Here is a 23,550-nt window from a genome sequence, read left to right on the forward strand (position 1 = left end):
AGATGACCAACAGATACATGATAATATGCTCACCATCACTAATCATCAGGGAAATGCAATTGAAAGTCATAATGTAGTATCACCTCACACCTCAGTCAAAATGGCTGGTATCAAAAATACAAGTAATGATAGGAGTTGGCGAGAATGTGAAGAAAAGGGAACACTCATGCACTGCTGGTGGAAAGATAAACCAGTACAACCACTGTGGACTGTGGAAAACAATATGGAGGGTCCTCCAAAAATTAACAGAAATACCATATGACTTAGTAATTGCATTACTGGGTATTTACCCAAAGAAAACAAAAACACTAATCCAAAAAGATATGCATACCCCTATGTTTATTGCAGCATTATTTACAATAGCCAAGATATGGAACAATTCATATCTGTTGAGGTGGTGAATGGATAAATAAGCAGTGGTATATATATACAATGGAATATTACTCAGTCATAAGTAATAAAATCTTGCCATTTGCAAACACATGGATGAACCTAGAATGTATTATGCTAAGTAAGTAACTCAGAGAAAGAGAAATATGAAAGGATTTCACTAATATGTGGAATCTGAAAAACAAAATACTCTTCAGTACAGAGAATAAACTGGAAATTGCCAGAAGGGAGATAGATGAGGGAATGTGTGAAACAGATGAAGGATTAAGAGGTACATACTTCTAGTTATAAAATAAGTCATAGAGATGGTAAGTACACAGTATAGGGAATATAGTCAATAATACTGTAATAATAACTTAAGGTGACAGTGACTACACTTATTGTGATGAGCACTGAGTACTATTGAATTGTCAAGTCAGTATGCTATACAACTGAAACTAACATTGTCAATTATATTTCAATAAAAAATAAAGGACTGATGGTATTAAAATTCAAGCTAATAAATTTTACTTCTAACAGTGAAATTCCTAGCAAGTAGTACTTTTTAAAAATACATTCAAAAAGGGGTGCCTGGGTGGCTCAGTCAGTTAAGTGTCTGCTTTCAGCTCAGGTCTGATCCCAGGGTCCTGGGACCGACTCCTACATCGGGCTCACTGCTCAGCAGGGAGCCTGCTTCTCCCTCTGCCTGCCTCTCTCCCTACTTGTTCTCTGCCAAATGAACAAAATCTTAAAAAAAAAAATACATTTAAGAAGATAAAAAATATAGTCTGATTATCATTGGAAAAATCAGATAGTTAAAAAATTTTCCAAAAAACCCCACAAAACAAAACAAAAAAACCATGAAACAGATGGTGGGATCACTTAAGCTTTCAAGATACTGATCATTAAAATATTACATAAATTTTCCGGAGAATAAAAAAAAAATAGACTAGTTCTGACCAGTTCTATAAGACGAATAAAGCCTGGTATCAAAATTAGACAAATATGAGAAAAGGTCATTTCACTTTTGAAAATACACCCATGGAATGGAATCTGACTGTGTTAAAAAAAAAAAATCCTCATCAAGATCAGTGTAGCATTCAAAAATCTATAAAAGGAGCTTCCTAGTTTAAGTAAATATTCATATCAATGTCTGCAAAAATAAAACCACTTAAGAAAAGAAAGCACATGCCTGGGCTAGGGGGAGTAGGAAGATCCTGAGCTCATTTTCTCCCACAGACACATCAAGGCTGCAGCTACATGCAGAGGATCTCCCTAACAAACGAAGACTATTGGAACAGCAATTCCAAAGCCAAAGATACTAAGAAAAAGCCATATTAAGAAGAGTAGGATGGATGAGGGTCCGCACAGCGTTGCTCGACCCGGCGGTGGAGGGGACATGTGGGAGGTGCGGCGTGTGTCCCCGCAGTGCCCATGAGCGTGGTTGGCAGTTGGCAGTTGGCAGTTGGAGAAAGCCATGGATGACCAAACAGAATTGATTAGGGCCGAACTGAAAGCAACCAGACAGGATGTTCACAATGTTAGGGCGGAGCTTAAAGCTACCAGGGAGGAGGTTCACAATGTTCTCAGTGAGTTCCAATCTAATCTAAACTCTCTCAAAGCTAGGGTAACTGAGACAGCAGATAGAATTAGTGATCTGGAGGACAAACAGATAGAAAGGATCAGGAGGAAGCCTGGAACAAACAGCTTAGAAACCATGAAAACAGAATCAGGGAAATAAATGATGCCATGAAGCGTTCCAACGTCAGAATTATTGGAATCCCTGAAGGGGAGGAGAAAGAAAGAAGTCTAGAAGATATAGTGGAACAAGTCCTTCATGAAAATTTTCCGAATCTCGCGAATGAAACCAGCGTTCATGTACTAGAGGCTGAACCATCTCCACCCAAGATTATACATTCCAAAAAAACATCACGACACCTGATAGTCAAATTGAGGAATTATAATTGTAGGTATAATCTCTTGAAAGCCGCCAGGGCAAAGAGGCTCCTTACTTACAGAGGGAAGCCCATCAGAATAACGTCAGACCTGTCCACAGAGACCTGGCAAGCCAGAAGAGTCTAGCAAGATATATTCAGGGCACTAAATGAGAAGAACATGCAGCCAAGAATACTTTATCCAGCAAGACTGACATTCAAAATGGATGGAGAGATAAAGAGTTTTCAAGACCAGCAAGGCTTAAAAGACTATGCAACCACCAAGCTGACACTGCAGGAAATATTAAGGGGGGGGTTCTATAAAAGAGGAAAAATCCCAAGAATAGCATTGAACAGAAATATAGAGACAGTCTACAGAAAGAAAGACTTCAAAGGTAACTCGATGTCAATAAAAACGTATCTATCAATAATCACTCTCAATGTGAATGGCCTAAATGCACCCATAAAATGGCACAGGGTTGCAGATTGGATAAAACGACAGGACCCATCCATATGTTGTCTACAAGAGACCCATTTTGAACCTAAAGATACACGCAGATTGAAAGTGAAGGGATGGAGGGGCGCCTGGGTGGCTCAGTGGGTTAAAGCCTCTGCCTTCGGCTCAGGTCATGATCCCAGGGTTCTGGGATCGAGCCCCGCGTCAGGCTCTCTGCTCCGCAGGGAACCTGCTTTCTCCCCCCTCTCTCTCTGCCTGCCTCTCTGCCTACTTGTGATTTCTCTCTGTCAAATAAATAAAATCTTTAAAAAAATAAAAATAAAAAAGAAAGTGAAGGGATGGAGAAGCATCTTTCATGCCAATGGGACTCAAAAGAAGGCTGGGGTAGGGGAGGGTATGTGCTTTTGGGTAAATTGGAAGGGGAGGTGAACCATGAGAGACTATGGACTCTGAAAAACAATCTGAGGGGTTTGAAGTGGCGGGGGGTGGGAGGTTGGGGTACCAGGTGGTGGGTATTATAGAGGGCACGGCTTGCATGGAGCACTGGGTGTGGTGAAAAAATAATGAATACTGTTTTTCTGAAAATAAATGAATTGGAGGAAAAAAAAAAAACACATTGATATACCACCTTACACCAGTTAGAATGGCCAAAATTAGCAAGACAGGAAACAACATGTGTTGGAGAGGATGTGGAGAAAGGGGAACCCTCTTACACTGTTGGTGGGAATGCAAGTTGGTGCAGCCTCTTTGGAGAACAGTGTGGAGATTCCTCAAGAAATTAAAAACAGAACTTCCTTATGACCCTGCCATTGCACTTCTGGGTATTTACCCCAAAGATACAGATGTAGTGAAAAGAAGGGCCATCTATACCCCAATGTTTATGGCAGCAATGGCCACGGTCGCCAAACTGTGGAAAGAACCAAGATGCCCTTCAACGGACAAATGGATAAGGAAGATGTGGTCCATATACACTATGGAGTATTATGCCTCCATCAGAAAGGATGAATACCCAACTTTTGTAGCAACATGGACGGGGCTGGAAGAGATTATGCTGAGTGAAATAAGTCAAGCAGAGAGAGTCAAGTATCATATGGTTTCACTTATTTGTGGAGCATAACAAACAGCATGGAGGACATGGGGAGATAGAGAGAAGGGAGTTGGGGGAAATTGGAAGGGGAGTTGAACCATGAGAGACTATGGACTCTGAAAAACAATCTGAGGGTTTTGAAGGGCTGGGGGGTGGAAGGTCGGGGTACCAGGTGGTGGGTATTATAGAGGGCACGGCTTGCATGGAGCACTGGGTGTGGTGAAAAAACAATGAATACTGTTATGCTGAAAATAAAAAATAAATTTAAAAAAAAGAAAAGAACGCTGGGGTAGCGATTCTTATATCAGGTAAATTAGACTTCAAACTAAAGACTGTAGTCAGAGATACAGAAGGACACTACATAATCCTTAAAGGGACTATCCACCAAGATGCTCTAATAATTGTAAATATCTATGCTCCCAATATGGGAGCAGCCAATTACTTAAGAAAACTGTTAATCAAGATAAAGAGTCATATTGATATGAATACACTAGTCGTAGGAGATCTTAACACGCCTCTTTCAGAATTAGATCATCGAAGCAGAAAATCAATAAAGAAACAAGAGCATTGAATGACACATTGGACCAGATGGACCTCATAGATATATACAGAACATTCCACCCTAAAACAACAGAATACTCATTCTTCTCAAGTGCACATGGAACCTTCTCCAGAATAGATCACATACTGGGTCACAAATCCAGACTCAACCGACACCAAAAAACTGAGATTATTCCTTGCATATTCTCAGATCACAATGCTTTGAAACTGGAGCTCAATTACAAGGAAAAGTTCCGAAGGAACTCAAACACCTGGAAGCTAAAGACCACCTTGCTTAAGAATGCTTGGATCAACCAGGAGATCAAAGAACTGAAACAATTCATGGAAACCAATGAGAATGAAGACACTTCGGTCCAAAACATATGGGATACAGCAAAGGCGGTCCTAAGGGGAAAATACATAGCCATCCAAGCCTCGCTCAAAAAAATTGAAAAATCCAGAACACACCAGCTGTCTCTACACCTTAAAGAACTGGAGGATCAACAACAAATCAAACCAACTCCACACATAAGAAGGGAAATCATCAAGATTAGAGCTGAGATCAATGAGGTAGAAACCAGAGATACAGTAGAACGTATCAATGAAACTAGAAGCTGGTTTTTTGAAAGAATCAATAAGATCGATAAGCCACTGGCTACACTAATCCAAAAGAAAAGAGAGAAAGCCCAAATTCATAAAATTATGAATGAAAAGGGAGAGATCACAACTAACACCAAGGAAGTAGAAACAATCATCAGAAGTTATTACGAACAGTTATATGCCAATAAGCTTAGCAACCTAAATGAAATGGATGCATTCCTGGAAAAAATAAACTACCAAAATTGAACCAGGAAGAAATTGACAACCTGAATAGACCGATATCTAATAACGAGATTGAATCAGTGATCAAAAACCTCCCAAAAAACAAGAGCCCAGGACCTGACGGATTCCCTGGGGAATTCTACCAAACCTTCAAAGAAGAAATAACACCTATTCTCCTGAAGCTGTTTCAAAAAATTGAAGAAGAAGGAAAACTTCCAGACTCTTTCTATGAAGCCAGCATTACCCTGATCCCCAAACCAGGCAAGGACCCTACCAAAAAGGAGAATTTCAAACCAATATCACTGATGAATATGGATGCTAAGATTCTCAACAAGATCCTAGCCAACAGGATCCAACACCACATTAAAAAGATTATTCACCATGATCAGGTGGGATTCATCCCTGGGCTACAAGGATGGTTCAACATTCGCAAATCAATCAATGTGATACAACAAATTAATATGAGAAGAGAGAAGAACCACATGGTCCTCTCAATTGATGCAGAAAAAGCATTTGACAAAATCCAGCATCCGTTCCTGATTAAAACGCTTCAAAATATAGGGATAGAGGGAACATACCTGAACCTCATCAAATCTATCTATGAAAGACCCACAGCAAATATCATCCTCAATGAGAAAAAGCTTGCAGCCTTCCCATTGAGATCAGGAACACGACAAGGATGCCCACTTTCACCATTCTTGTTCAACATAGTATTAGAAGTCCTAGCAACAGCAATCAGACAACAGAGAGAAATAAAAGGTATCCAAATTGGTAATGAAGAAGTCAAACTCTCTCTCTTCGCAGATGACATGATTCTTTATATGGAAAACCCAAAAGACTCCACCCCCAAACTACTAGAAATCATACAGCAATTCAGCAACGTGGCAGGATACAAAGTCAATGTGCAGAAATCAGTGGCTTTCTTATACACTAACAATGAAAATACAGAAAGGGAAATTAGAGAATCGATTCCATTTACTATAGCACCAAGAACCATAAGATACCTGGGAATAAACCTAACCAAAGAGGTAAAGGATCTGTACTTGAGGAACTACAGAACACTCATGAAAGAAATTGAAGAAGACACAAATAGATGGAAGACCATTCCATGCTCTTGGATCAGAAGAATAAACATTGTTAAAATGTCTATACTGCCTAGAGCAATCTATACTTTTAATGCCATTCCGATCAAAATTCCACCGGCATTCTTCAAAGAGCTGGAGCAAATAATCCTAAAATTTGTATGGAATCAGAAAAGACCCCGAATCGCTAAGGAAATGTTGAAAAACAAAAATAAAGCTGGCGGCATCACCTTACCTGATTTCAAGCTTTATTACAAAGCTGTGATCACCAAGGCAGCATGGTACTGGCATAAAAACAGACACATAGACTAGTGGAACAGAGTAGAGAGCCCAGATATGGACCCTCAACTCTATGGTCAATTAATTTTTGACAAAACAAGAAAAAATATACAGTGGAAAAAAGACAGTCTCTTCAATAAATGGTGCTGGGAAAACTGGACAGCTATACGTAGAAGAATGAAACTCGACTATTCTCTTACACCGTACACAAAGATAAACTCAAAATGGATAAAAGACCTCAACGTGAGACAGGAATCCATCAGAATCCTAGAGGAGAACATAGGCAGTAATCTCTTTGATATCAGCCACAGCAACTTCTTTCAAGATATGTCTCCAAAGGCAAAGGAAACAAAAGCAAAAATAAACTTCTGGGACTTCATCAAAATCAAAAGCTTCTGCACAGCAAAGGAAACAGTCAAAAAAACAAAGAGGCAACCCACGGAATGGGAGAGGATATTTGCAAATGACAGTAGAGACAAAAGGTTGATATCCAGGATCTATAATGAACTCCTCAAACTCAACACACACAAAACAGGCAAACACATCAAAAAATGGGCAGAAGATATGAACAGACACTTCTCCAATCAAGACATACAAATGGCTATCAGACACATGAAAAAATGCTCATCATCATTAGCCCTCAGGGAGATTCAAATTAAAACCACATTGAGATATCACCTTACACCAGTTAGAATGGCCAAATTTAACAAAACAGGAAACAACATGTGTTGGAGAGGATGTGGAGAAAGGGGAACCCTCTTACACTGTTGGTGGGAATGCAAGTGGGTGCAGCCTCTTTGGAGTACAGTGTGGAGATTCCTCAAGAAATTAAAAATAGAGCTTCCCTATGACTCTGCAATTGCACTCCTGGGTATTTACCCCAAAGATACAGATGTTGTGAAAAGAAGGGCCATCTGTACCCCAATGTTTATAGCAGCAATGGCCACAGTCGCCAAACTGTGGAACGAACCAAGATGCCCTTCAACGGATGAATGGATAAGGAAGATGTGGTCCATATACACTATGGAGTATTATGCCTCCATCAGAAAGGATGAATACCCAATTTTTGTAGCAACATGGACGGGACTGGAAGAGATTATTCTGAGTGAAATAAGTCAAGCAGAGAGAGTCAATTATCATATGGTTTCACTTATTTGTGGAGCATAACAAATAGCATGGAGGACAAGGGGTGTTAGAGAGGAGTAGGGAATTTGGGTAAATTGGAAGGGGAGGTGAACCATGAGAGACTATGGATTCTGAAAAACAATCTGAGGGGTTTGAAGTGGCTGGGGGGTGGGAGGTTGGGGTACCAGGTGGTGGGTATTATAGAGGGCACGGCTTGCATGGAGCACTGGGTGTGGTGAAAAAATAATGAATAATGTTTTTCTGAAAATAAATAAATTGAAAAAAAAAAGAGTAGGATGGGTACCAATACAGGCTTACTGGGAATGAAATTCCTAGGAAGGCAACCCATAAGCAGGAGGCATATCACACACAGATATAGGACTCCTCCCTGAGGAGTGAGGGTTTCAAGACTGCATCAGCCACTCCCTCCCACCTTGAAGATGTGCACCAGAAAGATGAGCCTCCTTGTCTGGCTTTGAAAATCAGCAGGACTTAACTCCAGGAGAGATATAGGGTGATAGAAAATGGAGACTCTGCTCTGAAAGGACCCACACGCAAACTCAATTACTCACTCTTAGACCCAACACAGAAGCAGCAGTTTGAAAAGCACCTGAGCCATAAATAAAGGAAATTTTGTCTACCAACTTTAGAGCATGTGCCAAATGGGCAGGAATCTGTAGGAACTTTCTCCAGGAACAAAAGCTTTGGTGGGCAACATTTCATAGCCCTCCTTCAGTCTAGCTAGCCTGAACCTGAGAGGCACCAGCTCTGACACTCTCCATCTATCTTGCTGGCAACATCCATACCACATACACACACCCTCCCCCACATTTCACTGTGGGCCTAATCCACTCACCCTGACAAGTACTCTCCCAAAGTGGCTCCCACCCAGTGGGCAGCCTTGAGGGTCCAGTGATCTTCCAAAGAGACCCCCATGCCAATGCAGGATGCCAGCCCTTTCGAACAGCACACCTACAACAGTTGGAACCAGCCGCACTGGGGTCTAACCATACTGACTCACACAAAACAGCAACGGGTTCCTATCAGCCAACCATATCAGGGGCCAACCCATCCACTGTGTGCCGACAGTGAAAAACTGAAAGGTTTTCCTGTAAGATCAGGAAGAAGACAAGGATGTCCACTTTTATTCAACATAGTACTAGAATTCCTAGCCACGGCACTCAGTCATTTCAAGAAATAAAAGGCATCCAAATTGTAAGGAAAAAAATAAAAGTGCCACTATTTGAAGATGGCATGGTGTTATACACAGAAAACCCTAAAGACTCCACCAAAAAGTATTAGACTAACTGAATTTGATAATGTTGTAGATACAAAATTAACATCTAGAAATCTACTGTGTTTCTATACACTAACAGAGTAGCAGAGAAATTGAGAAAATGATCCCATCTATAATTGTAAGAAAAATAAAATACCTAGAAATACATTTAACCAAGAGGTGAAATTTAACAAGTAAACCTGTGTTCTGAAAACTATAAAGCACCAATGAAACAAACTGAAGATGCCACAAATGAAAACATATACTATGCTCATGATTCGACAAAATTAATATTAAGATATCCATACTACCGAAAACAATCTACAGATTCGATGCAATGCCTATCAAAACATCAATACTTTTCATAGAACTAGAATAATCCTAAGATTTGTATGAAACCACAAAAGACCCCAAATAGCCAAAGCAATCTTGGGGGGGGGGGAAGCAAGCTGAAGGTATCACACTCACAGATTTCAAACTCTACTCCAAAATTACAGTATTCAAAACAGTATGGTACTGGCACAAAAACAAACACATAGATCAATGGAACAGTAGAACTCTGAAGTAAACCCACACTTTTATGGCAAATCGTTAACAAAATAAGGCAAGAATACATAACAGGGAAAGACAGTCTCTTCTATAAATGCTCTTGGGAAAACTGGTCAGCTACATGCAAAAGAATGAAACCAAACCACTTTCACACACCATATATACAATCTCAAAATGGAACAAAGAACAAAGTTTAAGACCTGAAGCTATAAAACTCTTAAAAGCAGTAAATTCTGCAATATCAATCAGTCCATTATTTTTTTGGATCTGTCTCCTTAGGCAAGGACAAGAAAAGCAAAAACAACTGGGGCTACATCAAAACTACAAAGCTTTTGCATAGTGAAAGCACCATGAATAAAATGAAAAGGCAACCTACTGAATGGGAGAAGATATTTGCAAATAGTACATGGAATCAATAAGGGGTTAATATCCAAAATATTTTTTTAAAACTCCCTAAATAAATAAATAAATAAACTCCTACAAACAAAACAACAGTCTAATTAAGAATGGGCAGAGGACCTGAATAGACATTTTTCCAAAGAAAACATACAAATGTCCAGACACATGAAAAGATGCTCAGCATCACTAATCATTAGGGAAATGTAAATCAAAACCATAATGAGATATTACCTCACACTAGTCAAAAATGGCTAATATCAAAAAGACAAGAAACAAGTATTGGCAAAGATGTAGAGAAAATAGAACACTCATACACTGTCAGTGATCATGTAAATTGGTGCAGACACTATGGAAGACAGTATGGAAGGGTTCCCTCAAAAAACTAAAAATAGAAATATCATGTGATCCAGCAATTCCACTTTGGGGTATTTACCTGAAAACAGAAACACTAATTTGAAAAGATATATGCATTCCTATGTTCACAATAACCAAGATGTGGAAACAATCTGATTGCTAAGACCATTAATAGATGAATGGATAAAGATATGGTATGTAAGTATACAATGGAACATTACTTGACCACGAAGAATGAAATCTTGCCATTTGTGACAACACAGATGAATCTAGAGTATATTTATGTTAACTAAATCAGAGAAATACAAATACCATTTGGTTTTACCTATATGTGGAACCTATAAAACAAATCAACCAACCAATCTGATAAATATAGTGAACAACCTGGTAGTTGCCCATGAAGGTTGGGGGTAGGGGATGGGTGAAATAGGTGAAAGGCATTAAAAGGGACAAGCTTCCATGTATAAAATAAGTCACAGAAATGTGAAGTACAGCATATGGAATAAACTCAATAAAACTGTAATAACTATGGTGATGTATAGTAACTATATACTGAGCATTTCATAACAAATATTGAATCTCTATAGTGTACAACTAAAACTAATAATGTATGACATTTATACCTCAATTTAAAAAAAGAAGCATTTTTTTAGGGCTCAAAAAACTAGTATTAAATTTTCTGCCAAGAACCTATGGCAGATATTTTTTTTTCTTGTCATAAGTATTGTATTTGATATTCTTTTAAAATTCTGCTTAGACATACAAAAAAGAAAAATAATAGGCTTTCACTATGAAAAGAACATGTGGTGAAAAAAATAGTTTACCAAAATTCTACACAAGGATTAAGATGTAGAATAGCAAATTTACCTTTTTTTTGCTTATTTTTTTTATTTTTTAAATTTCTTTTCAGTGTACCAGAATTCAGTTTATGCACCACACCCAGTTCTCCATGCAATCCGTGCCCTCTATAATACCCACCACCTGGTACCCCAACCTCCCTCCCACCCCCGCCACTTCAAACCCCTCAGATTGTTTTTCAGAGTCCATAGTCTCTCGTGGTTCACCTCCCCTTCCAATTTACCCCAACTCCCTTCTCCTCTCCATCTCCCCATGTCCTCCGTGTTATTTCTTATGCTCCACAAATAAGTGAAGCCATATGATAATTGACTCTCTCTGCTTGACTTATTTCACTCAGCATAATCTCTTCCAGTCCCGTCCACGTTGCTACAAAAGTTGGGTATTCATCCTTTCTGATGGAGGCATAATACTCCATAGTGTATATGGACCACATCTTCCTTATCCATTCATCCGTTGAAGGGCATCTTGGTTCTTTCCACAGTTTGGCGACCATGGCCAATGCTGCTATGAACATTGGTGTACAGATGGCCCTTCTTTTCACTACATCTGTGTCTTTGGGGTAAATATCCAGTAGTGCAATTGCAGGGTCATAGGGAAGCTCTATTTATATTTCTTAAGGAATCTCCACACTGTTCTCCAAAGTGGCTGCACCAACTTGCATTCCCACCAACAGTGTAAGAGGGTTCCCCTTTCTCCACATCCTCTCCAACACACATTGTTTCCTGTCTTGTTAATTTTGGCCATTCTAACTGGTATAAGGTGGTATCTCAATGTGGTTTTGATTTGAATCTCCCTGATGGCTAGTGATGAAGAACATTTTTTCATGTGTCTGATAGCCATTTGTATGTCTTCATTGGAGAACTGTTTGTTCATGTCTTCTGCCCATTTTTTGACATGATTATGTTTTGTGTGTGTTGAGTTTGAGAAGTTCTTTATAGATCCTGGATATCAACCTTTTGTCTGTACTGTTATTTGCAAATATCTTCTCCCATTCCATAGGTTGCTTCTTTGTTTTGTTGACTGATTCTTTTGCTGTGCAGAAGCTTTTGATCTTGATAAAGTCCCAAAAATTCATTTTTGCTTTTGTTTCTTTTGCTTTTGGAGACTTATCTTGAAAGAAGTTACTGTGGCTGATATCGAAGAGATTACTGCCTATGTTCTCCTCTAGGATTCTGACGGATTCCTGTCTCACGCTGAGGTCTTTTATGCATTTCGACTTTATCTTTGTGTATGGTGTAAGAGAATGGTCGAGTTTCATTCTTCTACATATAGCTGTCCAATTTTCCCAGCACCATTTATTGAAGAGACTGTCTTTTTTCCACTGTGTATTTTTTCCTGCTTTGTCGAAGATTATTTGGCCACAGAGTTGAGGGTCCAAATCCGAGCTCTCTACTCTGTTCCACTGGTCTATGTGTCTGTTTTTATGCCAGTACTATCCTGTCTTGGTGATCACAGCTTTGTAGTAAAGTTCGAAATCAGGCAATGTGATGCCACCAGTTGTTTTCTTTTTCAACATTTTCTTATCAATTCAGGGTCTCTTCTGATTCCATACGAATTTTAGGATTGTTTGTTCCAGCTCTTTAAAAATACCGGTGGAATTTTGATTGGAATGGCATTAAAAGTATAGATTGCTCTAGGTATTATAGACCTTTTTTTATCCAATTTATTTATTTTCAGAAAAACATTATTCATTATTTTTTCACCACACCCAGTGCTCCATGCAAGCCGTGCCCTCTATAATACCCACCACCTGGTACCCCAACCTCCCACCCCCCCGCCACTTCAAACCCCTCAGATTATTTTTCAGAGTCCATAGTCTCTCATGGTTCACCTCCACACAATGTTTATTCTTCTGATCCATGAGCATGGAATGGTCTTCCACCTTTTTGTGTCTTCTTCAATTTCTTTCATGAGTGTTCTATACTTCCTCAAGTACAGATCCTTTACCTCTTTGGTTAGGTTTATTCTCTGGTATCTTATGGTTCTTGGTGCTATAGTAAATGGAATCAATTCTCTAATTTCCCTTTCTGTGTTTTCATTGTTAATGTATAATAAAGCAACTGATTTCTGTACACTGACTTTGTATCCTGCCACATTACTGAATTGCTGTATGAGTTCTAGTAGTTGGGGGTGAAGTCTTTTGGGTTTTCCATATAAAGTATCATGACAGACATTCTTAATGGTGTAACTTTATAAGTATTCCCTTTAAAATCCAAAGGGAAAGACTACTATCATCTCTTCAATATTTTACAGAGGTTTTTGACTTGCTGTAAGAAAAAAAAGGATTGAAAGGAAGGATAACTGCCATAATTCAAATGATAATAATTGCCCACATTGAAAAAATAGATAAATTATGAGGTTTTGAGTGATGAATCAGGTGCCTGGTATTAAAATCAATAAACAAAACAGTCTATTGCATTTCTATCAATCAATATTCTATGCCATTTACAATAAAAAAGTAACAAAATTTGTGTATAACTGACCTAAAAGAAAACATGTGTTACTGAAAGACATTGAAAAAGACCTACATAAGTGGACAGAGAATTGTTTTATAAGGAATTGAAATGCTGATCTAAAAGAACAAAGGTCTAAGAATAGCCAAAATACTCTTGAGAAAAATAAGAATTTATATACTCTACCAATTAGTAGGATTTATTATAGGGCTATAAATATTAAAATACAATGAACTCTTGAACATGGGAATTAGGGACACCAACCCTGTGCAGTAGAAAATCTGCATATAACTTTTGCCTCCTAAAACTTTAACTACTAATGGCCTACTGCTGACCAGAATGATGAAAGAGTTACTAACACATTTTATGTATATATTATATATAGTATTCATACAATAAAGCTAAAAAAATGTTAAAAATCATAAATAATTTATAATACTGTACTAAGGAGGGAAAAATCTATGTATTAATCTATGTATAATCTATGTATAATTTGACTTATGCAGCTGTAAGTGTGTTGTTCAAGGTCAACTGGTAGTGTAGACTTAGTATATGGGCTAACTAGGAAAGTAACTGTCTAATGGAATGGAGGAATAATTTGCAGACTCTCCTACAAATATAAATTTTTTATGACACTGCAGATTCTAAGTTAAGGAGGTGAACTTTCAATGTGTGGTCCGAGGAAACTGGTTATCAAAATAGATTTCTTTTATCCAAAATGGTTTAGGAATTTAAAGGTGAAAGGACAAGTTTTTAAATGTTAAAGAAAACAGGATATGTTTAGACTTTGAGTTACAGAAGGTATTCTTAAAATATGAAATTGCTAGCCTATAATTATAAATTCAGTTCTTTTATACAATTTCACACAGAATGAAACTAATTATTGAAAGGTATTTGCAATACGTAGAAAACCAAATACGTAGAAACCAAAATGGGTTTAGTATCATGAAGTTATAAATAATATCTAAAAAGCAGTAAGATAGTCCAATTTATTGGTATATGGCTTTTCATAATATCTTCTTACTGTATTTCTGTAGTGGTGTTATTTCTCCTCTCCCATTTGTGATTTATTTGTGTCTTTTTTGATAAGTCTTGCTAGGAGTTTATCAATTTTACTAATTTTTTCAAAGAAACAGCTCCTGGTTTCACTGATCTGTTTTATTGTTTTTTTTTGTTTCTGTATCATTTATTCTGTTCTAAGTACTTACTTTCTTCTATTAACTCTATGGTTCATTGCTTTTCTAGCTCCTTTAGGTGTAAGGTTAGATTTATTTAAGATTATTCTAATCAGAAACAATGAGATATTACCTCACACCTGTCAGAATGGCTAAAATTAAACAATACAGGAAACAACAGGTATTGGCAAGAACACAAATAAAGGGGAACATGTTAGCACTGCTGGTGGGAATGCATCTGGTATAGCCATGCTAAAGAACAATATGGAAGTTCCTCAAAAAGTTAAAAATAGAACTATCCTAGGATCCAACAATTGCCCTACTAAGTATTTACCCAAAGAATATGAAAATACAAATTCAAAGGGATACATGTACCCCGATGTCTATAGGAGCATTATCTACAATAGCCAAATTATGGAAAGAGCCCAAATGTCCTTTGAATAATGAGTGGATAAAAAAGTTGTGATGTGTGTGTGTGTGTATACAGGTAATGGAATAAAAAACAATGAAATCTTGCCATTTGCAATGACATGGATGGAGGTAGAGGGTATTGTGCTAGACAAAATAAATCAGAGCAAGACAAATACCATATTATCTCACTCACATGTGGAATTTAAGAAACAAAACAAATAATCATGGGGCAGGGCGAAGGAAAACCAAGAAACAGATTTTTAACTATAGAAAGCAAACTGATGGTTAGCAGAGAGGAGGTGGACGGTGGGCTGGGCTGGTTTAAACAGCTGATAGGGATTAAGGAGGGCACTTGCTCACTTGCTGTGATGAGCACTGGATGATGTACGAAATTATTGTATCACTAAATTCTATACCTGCAACTAATATTATACCATGTGTTAACTGTAATTTAAATGAAAACTTGGACAAAAAAAATTAAAAATTAAAAAAAATTAAAAGCAGTAAGAAAATGACAAATACCATAGTGGAAAAATAAGTCCTATCTCTTTCATTCTTCAGAATAAAGGAAATATAAACAGCCAGCAGAGATGAAAAGATGTTCGAACCCATTAATAATCATGGAACTGAAAATTACTACTGTGATGAAACACATTACATTTAGATTGGCAAAAATGATAAATCTGAAGATACCTTGTGTGGAGAAGAACAAAATCAAAAGGAATATTTATACATTACTGATAAAGATATAAACTGGTACAAGCACTTTAAGATATACCAAAGTTGAGCATCAGCAAAATTTTTTAAATTTATTTTTTATTTATTTTCAGCATAACAGTATTCATTATTTTTTCACCACACCCAGTGCCCCATGCAATCCGTGCCCTCTATAATACCCACCACCTGGTACCCCGACCTCCCACCCCCCTGCCCCTTCAAAACCCTCAGACTGTTTTTCAGAGTCCATAGTCTCTCATGGTTCGCCTCCCCTTCCAATTTTCCCCAACTCCCTTCTCCTCTCTATCTCCCCATGTCCTCCATGCTATTTGTTATGCTCCACAAATAAGTGAAACCATATGATACTTGACTCTCTGCTTGACTTATTTCACTCAGCATAATCTCTTCCAGTCCCATCCATGTTGCTACAAAAGTTGGGTATTCATCCTTTAATGACATAACAATTTCAATTGCAGGAATGTACTCTAGATTTTTTTTTCTTTTTTTTTTTTTGACAGATGGAGATCACAAGTAGGCAGAGAAGCAGGCAGAGAGAGAGGGGGAAGCAGGCTCCCCGAAGAGCCGAGAGCCCGATGCAGGACTCGATCCCAGGACCCTGGGACCATGACCTGAGCTGAAGGCAGAGGCTTTAAACCACTGAGCCACCCAGGCGCCCCTGTAACCTAGATTTTAAAGAGATGTTCATTATGAAAACCTAGAATTGGCCTAAATATCCACTAATAGCATATAGATATGTAAACTGAAGATGAATATATATATAGGAGTGAAATTCCATGAACTATAACTACAACGCTCAAAAAGAAGCAACATCAGTTTCTTTTATGAACACATAGATATATAGAACTATTTTTCAATATGGATGAAAGGAACTAGAACATATAAAATTCATGTTATTGGCTACCTCTTGGAGACATGCAAAGGGAGAGAATAAGGACTTAGCAAAGGTCATATGACTATATTAAGTTTTGGTTCTTAACTGTGGTAGTAGATTTATGGCTATTCATTTTATCATTTTGCCTTAAATCTGCATATAGTTTATGTTTATCTAGTAATTGACACAGCTCTTATTCTTTAAAATGTATTGAAGCAAAAGCTAATAATGACAATCATTAATCAAGACAATCAAAATAATTACAATGTAAAAGGAAAATAAACATTTTAAACAATTCAGTAAATTATATATTAAAGATTTCTTTGAGAGAGAAAGAACACACAAGCTGGGGGGAGGGGCAGATAAAGTTTTAAGCAGACTCCATCTGTGCTGAGCACAGAGCTGGCTGGAAGGCTCTATCTTACGACCCTGAGATCACAACCTGAGCCAAAACCAAGAGTCAGATGTTTAAGCAACTGTGCCACCCAGGCACCTCTATAAGTTATATTTAATTTGCAAAGTAACTTACCTAATGTGTCACATTTCTCTCTAGCTCCACAAATGTCTTCCCTTAAAACAAAAAATTTTGAAGCATTTTCAGAAAAATATTTTTACAAGTCAAAACAGAGATAAAGAAGCTTGATCTGTGATGTGATTATTACCACAAACTCATTTCTGAATCCAGACCTTATTAAGTTCTCAATAATTTTAAACCTAGGATAACACACCATTTGTATATACCAATAAGCAATAAGTGTTTTATAAAGATGACTGCTGAAAAGAGTTGAAGCTTTAACCATGTTCAACAATAAACTTTCTAAGTGTTTAGAAACATTGTTGAATGTGGTTAAAGCTTCAACTCTTTTTCACCTCTGCCTTTACTTATGCTGTATGTGTAAAATAGTTTATGCTTTTCTAGATGTTTCAACATCATTATAAGCTTCAGCTCTTATTCTCCACCACAGATAATATTCTCATATACTACCAAATTACTTATTTCTTTTTTTCTTCTGCATTACTTTGTCCCTAAGCATTCAATTTGACAGTTCTCTTGTCTTTCTTTACGGTATCCCTCTTCCAGTCTCCTTTGTCTACCTCCCATCTTTAATTCATTATCTTCAATCTTTGTTGCTTGGCCTCTACTTACAATCCAGAGAAGAACCATGGACTGATGATATAATATGGTGTATAAAATTATGTCAATTCTGCTTCAGTTCTGAAATTTTGCAGCTATTTTACATGGACTGTTTCACTTCAGAGTTCTAGAAAGCAGAGAATTCAGAGTCTGACCCCTAAGTGGAAGAATTATTTCCTTTTGCCAATCAACCAATCCTAAGATCTAAATATCCTGGTAGCCATCAGTGTTGCTGAAGCGAAGGGATGAATTAACAATATATAGTGGTGCTTGTAAAATGGACAATCATTTTATAATAGCAGGAGTTGTTTTCCTTAAGCAGGTTGAGAAAGACCCTTGTAAATGCAGTTTAGTAATTAAGACATGGATTGAACATCAAAACATAGATTTTTTTCAAGGTACAAGAAGTCAAAAGTGGACAACCAATTACATTCAAAGCTCTTCTTTCCAGGTGATTGAAATATCAAGTGGGGAATGAACATAACGTATATTCAGTTCTATAATTGTGTTCCTTTGCACTTATTTTTCATAATTCTGTCACTAAATAAGGAAATTATTTTGTTTGGGTCGATCCATTACTCAGCAACCTAACATTGCTAATTTCCTAAGGAATCAACTAGCATTCTGGTCTAAAAGAAAAATGTTTTCATACAATAGTATCTTTTCCAGTACAAGTTCTCATAGAACACCACAGTGTATTATCAATAAAGAATTAAGTTAACAAGAAGTAGTGATCATGCAGAAGAGAAAGGGTAAACAACTGCAGTGGGAAGGGTTATTTCTAAAATTGTACCTAGTGATAAGAACAGCAGTGTCATGGTGAGAAGGGTGAGCATCGTCAAGAACATTCTGACTTTGTTGCCACAAACAGAAGTTACGCAATGTGGTAGCTGCATTGTAACTGATGACTGGTCCTTCCTATACCCAAAAAAAAAAAAAAAAAAAAAAAAAAAAGAGCAATTCAATATTACATTAAAATATCGACAGTCTTTCTTTTTCTCCAGGCTTGGCAGCTTCCTTGCAATTTATCAAACAGTATTTTCAGAAGCAAGTGAAGTGGCATTTCTCCCTCATATTTATTCAAAAACATTTTAGCAATACTTAAAACATAATTGAAAGGAGATCTAGTGAGACATTTTCAATGTAACCATCCAATACTGAAGATCAAAAAACTTCTAAAAAACTGTATTTTAATTTCTTCAATGACAGGATTATAAAAGGGAATAACCTCATTGTTTTTAAACCTTAGGTATTTAATGTTTTTATTATTGCCTTTCTTTTTACTTCCATCACAATATAAAAAGTTAATCTCACTCCTTTTCAAATCAAGTTTTTAAATGTAAATTTCAGAAGTATCTCATTTCTAATAACAATTTTGTGATCTGTATATGTTACTAGGAGCTAACTACAATTAAAATACTAACTTCAGGCCTGGTTCTTACCTGTTCATTATGAATTACAACTAATTTTACAATTACTATGTTGATAAGATTTCCAATACTTGAGTCCTTGTAGATTGCTGCAACCTGCAAGGAAAAAAATGTAGGATTATCTGCATTGTAGAATGTTGAGCAGCATTGGAGTTCATTTCTAGTTCTTAATAGAATTGAACTTAATTATTAATATATAATGTTCTGTTATGAGAGAATATGTTCTATATTAGTGTTAAGGTCTTTTTACATATGTTCTAGGATTTTCTAAGACAGTCCTTTAGATGTTGTAAATGTAAATTTTGATGTAGTAACTGCTAATTATGTCACTTTTTTGTAACTGTTAATTATATACACTTTAATTAAGAAGTATAGGATTAGGTGCCTAAATGAGTTGCTTCTTCTCAAATATAAACTGAAACCAGTCCTAGAACATCTATTCTGATTTAGCTGTGCATCAGAATCTCCTATGGACCTTCCACAAACTCAGACACCCAGGCCACATCTCTTATAAATTAAACAGAATCTCTGGGGTTGAGACCTCGGCATCAATTATCTTTTAAATTTCCCCAGTATTTTTTAATGATTCCAATGTGAACCTGACTTTGAGAACCAGTATCTTTAAACCTACTGAGATCAGCCTGTGGATCAGCCGTGCATGTATTCCCTAGAGCTGACTGAAATGCAGAGTTGCAACTACATCAAAAACTAATAATTTGTTATATGTTGGCTAACTGAACATAATAAAAATAAAAATTTAAAATTTAAAAATCTAAAAAAAAAAAAGACCTGCAGAATTACAGACCCCGCCCTGTACTAGTGAATCAATCAGTTTGCATTTTAACAAAGTCCTCATGTAACCTAAACACTAACGGCTTGGAAAATATTTTAGATGATTCAGCAGGAATTTCACTTCATTCTGTGTCACAGTCCATAATTTACATAACCATTATTCTCCATAAAAATATATAAGTTTTACCTATTTTTCTGGTAGTTTTACCTACTATTTTCCACAATGGCTGCATATTTCCAATTCTGAGTGTGCTTATAATTTTAATGATTAGTACTACTGGAATCCATGGAAACAGATTCATCCAAAATCACATAAGGAACCCTAAAAGATGTGGTCCATATACACTATGGAGTATTATGCCTCCATCAGAAAGGATGAATACCCAACTTTTGTAGCAACATGGACGGGACTGGAAGAGATTATGCTGAGTGAAATAAGTCAAGCAGAGAGAGTCAATTATCATATGGTTTCACTTATTTGTGGAGCATAACCAATAGCATGGAGGACAAGGGGCGTTAGAGAGGAGTAGGGAATTTGGGTAAATTGGAAGGGGAGGTGAACCATGAGAGACTATGGACTCTGAAAAACAATCTGAGGGGTTTGAAGTGGCGGGGGGGTGGGAGGTTGGGGTACCAGGTGGTGGGTATTATAGAGGGCACGGCTTGCATGGAGCACTGGGTGTGGTGAAAAAACAATGAAGAATGTTTTTCTGAAAATAAATAAATTGAAAAAAAAAAAAAAGGAACCCTAAAAGAGGTCACAGGTCATAACCTGCTCTATAATTATTCAAGACTGAAAAATGCAATTCTATGAACCCCTCTACATAGGCTCAGTTTGTGATTCCTGGTTAAGGTGCTAATTCACTACATTCATCTCTTCTACTTGTAGCCATCCTAAAGGTTTTCACTGCAGTAGTGGTTTCTTCCACATTCAATGCCTCTGTTTGCACTCCTTCAGAGACATAATCCCCTCAGGACCTGGCCTTAGTAACATCTTTCTTGATAGGTCTCCTCAGGCAAGGGGAAAAAAGCAAAGCTAAACTACAAGGACTACACCAAAATAAAAAGTTTTTGCACAACCAAGGATAATAAAAGGCAACCTACAGGGCGCCTGGGTGGCTCAGTGGGCTAAGCCTCTGCCTTTGGCTCAGGTCATGATCCCAGAATCCTGGGATCGAGTCCTGCATCGGGCTCTCTGCTCGTCAGGGAGCCTGCTTCCTCCTCTGCCTCTCTCTCTCTGTCTACTTGTGATCCCTCTCTGTCAAATAAATAAATAAAATCTTTAAAAAAATAAATAAAAGTTTGGGCGCCTGGGTGGCTCAGTGGGTTAAGCCGCTGCCTTCGGCTCAGGTCATGATCTCAGGGTCCTGGGATCGAGTCCCGCATCAGGCTCTCTGCTTGGCGGAGAGCCTGCTTCCCTCTCTCTCTCTCTGCCTGCCTCTCCGTCTACTTGTGATTTCTCTCTGTCAAATAAATAAATAAAATCTTTAAAAATAAATAAATAAATAAATAAAAGGCAATGTACAAAATAAGACATTTGCAAATGATATAACCAATGGGGATTAGTATCAAAAATATATAAAGAACTTAAAATAAATGAAGTTATATATATATATATATATATATATATATATATATATCTTAAAAACAATCCAATTAAAATAGAGCAGAGGACGTGAAGAGACCTCTTTCCAAAGATGACACACACTTTGCCAACAGACATATAAAAAGTTGCTCAACATCACTGGCCAGTGAAATGCAAACCAAAACAACAAGATAATACTTTATACCTATCAGGAATGGTTAGTATCAAAAAAACCAAACCAAAACAAAACAAAACAAAAAAACCAAAAACAAACAAACAAAAAAACAAAACAAAACAAGAAATAAGTGTTGGTGAGGAAGTGGAGAAAAAGGAACCCCTGTGCACCATGGATAGGAATGTAAAGAGGTTGCACCCACTATGGAAAATAGTAGGAAGGCTCCTCGAACAATAAAAATGGGAATATCATATGATCCAGTAATTCCACTCCTGGGTATTTACCCAAAGAAAGCCCTAATTCAAAAAGTTATATGCACCCCTATATTTATTACACAGCATTATTTACACTAGCCAAGATACGGAAGCAATCTAAGTGTCCACTGATACATGAACAGTTAAGACACAGTGTCTTTGTAACAAAGTATCACTCAGCCATAAGAATGAGATCTTGCCATTTGTGACAACACGGAGGAAACCTAGAGAGACAAAGCTAAGTGAAATAAGTCAGACCAAAAAAAGAGACAAATATGATTTCACTATACACGGAATCTAAAAAGCAAAACAAAGCATTAACAGACTCAATACAAAGAACAAACTGGTGGTTGCTGAAGGAGAGGGGATGGGGGATGGGCAAAATGGGTGAAAGAGAGTAGAAGGTACAAGTTTCCAGTTACAGAAGAAGTCATGGGGATGAAAGGTACTGCATAGGGAATACAGTCTATGGCGTTGTAATAGCATTGGACGGTGACAAAAGGTTGCTTAACTGGTAGAGAGCATAGCATAACACAGAGCTGTCGAATCACTCAAATCACTGTTATATGCTTTGTCAACAATACCTCAATTTCAAGTTTCTGAAACCTGGACTACCATCTTCTGGACCACTACCCAAACCAAGATAAGCCATTGCTTGAGATCCTACTTGTCTCATCTTTTGGATAAATATTCAGCATCTATGCCCTGCTTTGTTGGCTAGCAACTGAAAGATAAGGAAGACATGGGCCCTGACCTTCTGGAGCTTAAAATTTGCTGGAAGTACTAGTAGTGGAGGCTTCATTCCATCAGCCCAAGTGGTTTCAATATAATGAGTGACATACACGGCTGCTGCTGCTGCTTCTTTTGCTACATGGAGTACAACCAGAACCAGAACCAAAAGCATCTCCGGAAATGCTGACACTGTGGGGTCAGCATGGATTTCAACACACATTCTAGCACCTTTTCCGTGGTTTTAGCTGCACAGCCACAAATATTTACAGGTTTGTCTACCAACCGTGTTGTCTTCAGCTCTGGCAATAGCATTTTTTGGCAAGTGTTGGTCTTGGGAGAGGGGTTGAGAGTAAGTTAAGACAGGGACAATCAAATGGTTGGCAATTTCAAGCATTCAAGTCTGTTAACACTGCAGTATTGCTCACTTGAAAATGAGAGCTGTGGAAAGTTGTTGAGCTGATATTTTCCATGTTACTTAAAAAAAATACTTTTCTCCCATAGAAAACAAAGTATACACATACTCGTAACTACAGTTATCCTCTGATGCAGTGAGTTTAAAAGTGGATGCTTTTCTAAGTCAAATAACAAAGTAAATAATACATCTCAAATGTATGCACAAAGGCTCTTTCCCCCCTTAAAAACGAATGGTTGTAAAGACTTTTATGTCA

General features: G+C 37.4%; 1 protein-coding gene across 1 annotated transcript in view; it reads right to left on the minus strand.

Annotated features, from left to right (window-relative positions):
- Nucleotides 1-23,550, minus strand: part of ADAMTS20 (ADAM metallopeptidase with thrombospondin type 1 motif 20) — a 203,249-nt gene that overhangs the window by 122,285 nt on the left and 57,414 nt on the right. The window contains exons 5-7 of the mRNA XM_044227762.1: nucleotides 19,357-19,440; nucleotides 18,708-18,832; nucleotides 17,309-17,349 (exon numbers count right to left, since the gene is read on the minus strand). Coding sequence (XP_044083697.1) covers nucleotides 17,309-17,349; nucleotides 18,708-18,832; nucleotides 19,357-19,440 — 250 coding nt within the window. The remainder of the gene's footprint in view (nucleotides 1-17,308; nucleotides 17,350-18,707; nucleotides 18,833-19,356; nucleotides 19,441-23,550) is intronic.

The sequence above is a fragment of the Neovison vison genome, chromosome 12 (assembly GCF_020171115.1).
Source record: "Neovison vison isolate M4711 chromosome 12, ASM_NN_V1, whole genome shotgun sequence".
In the NCBI taxonomy this organism is placed as follows: Eukaryota; Metazoa; Chordata; class Mammalia; order Carnivora; family Mustelidae; genus Neogale; species Neogale vison.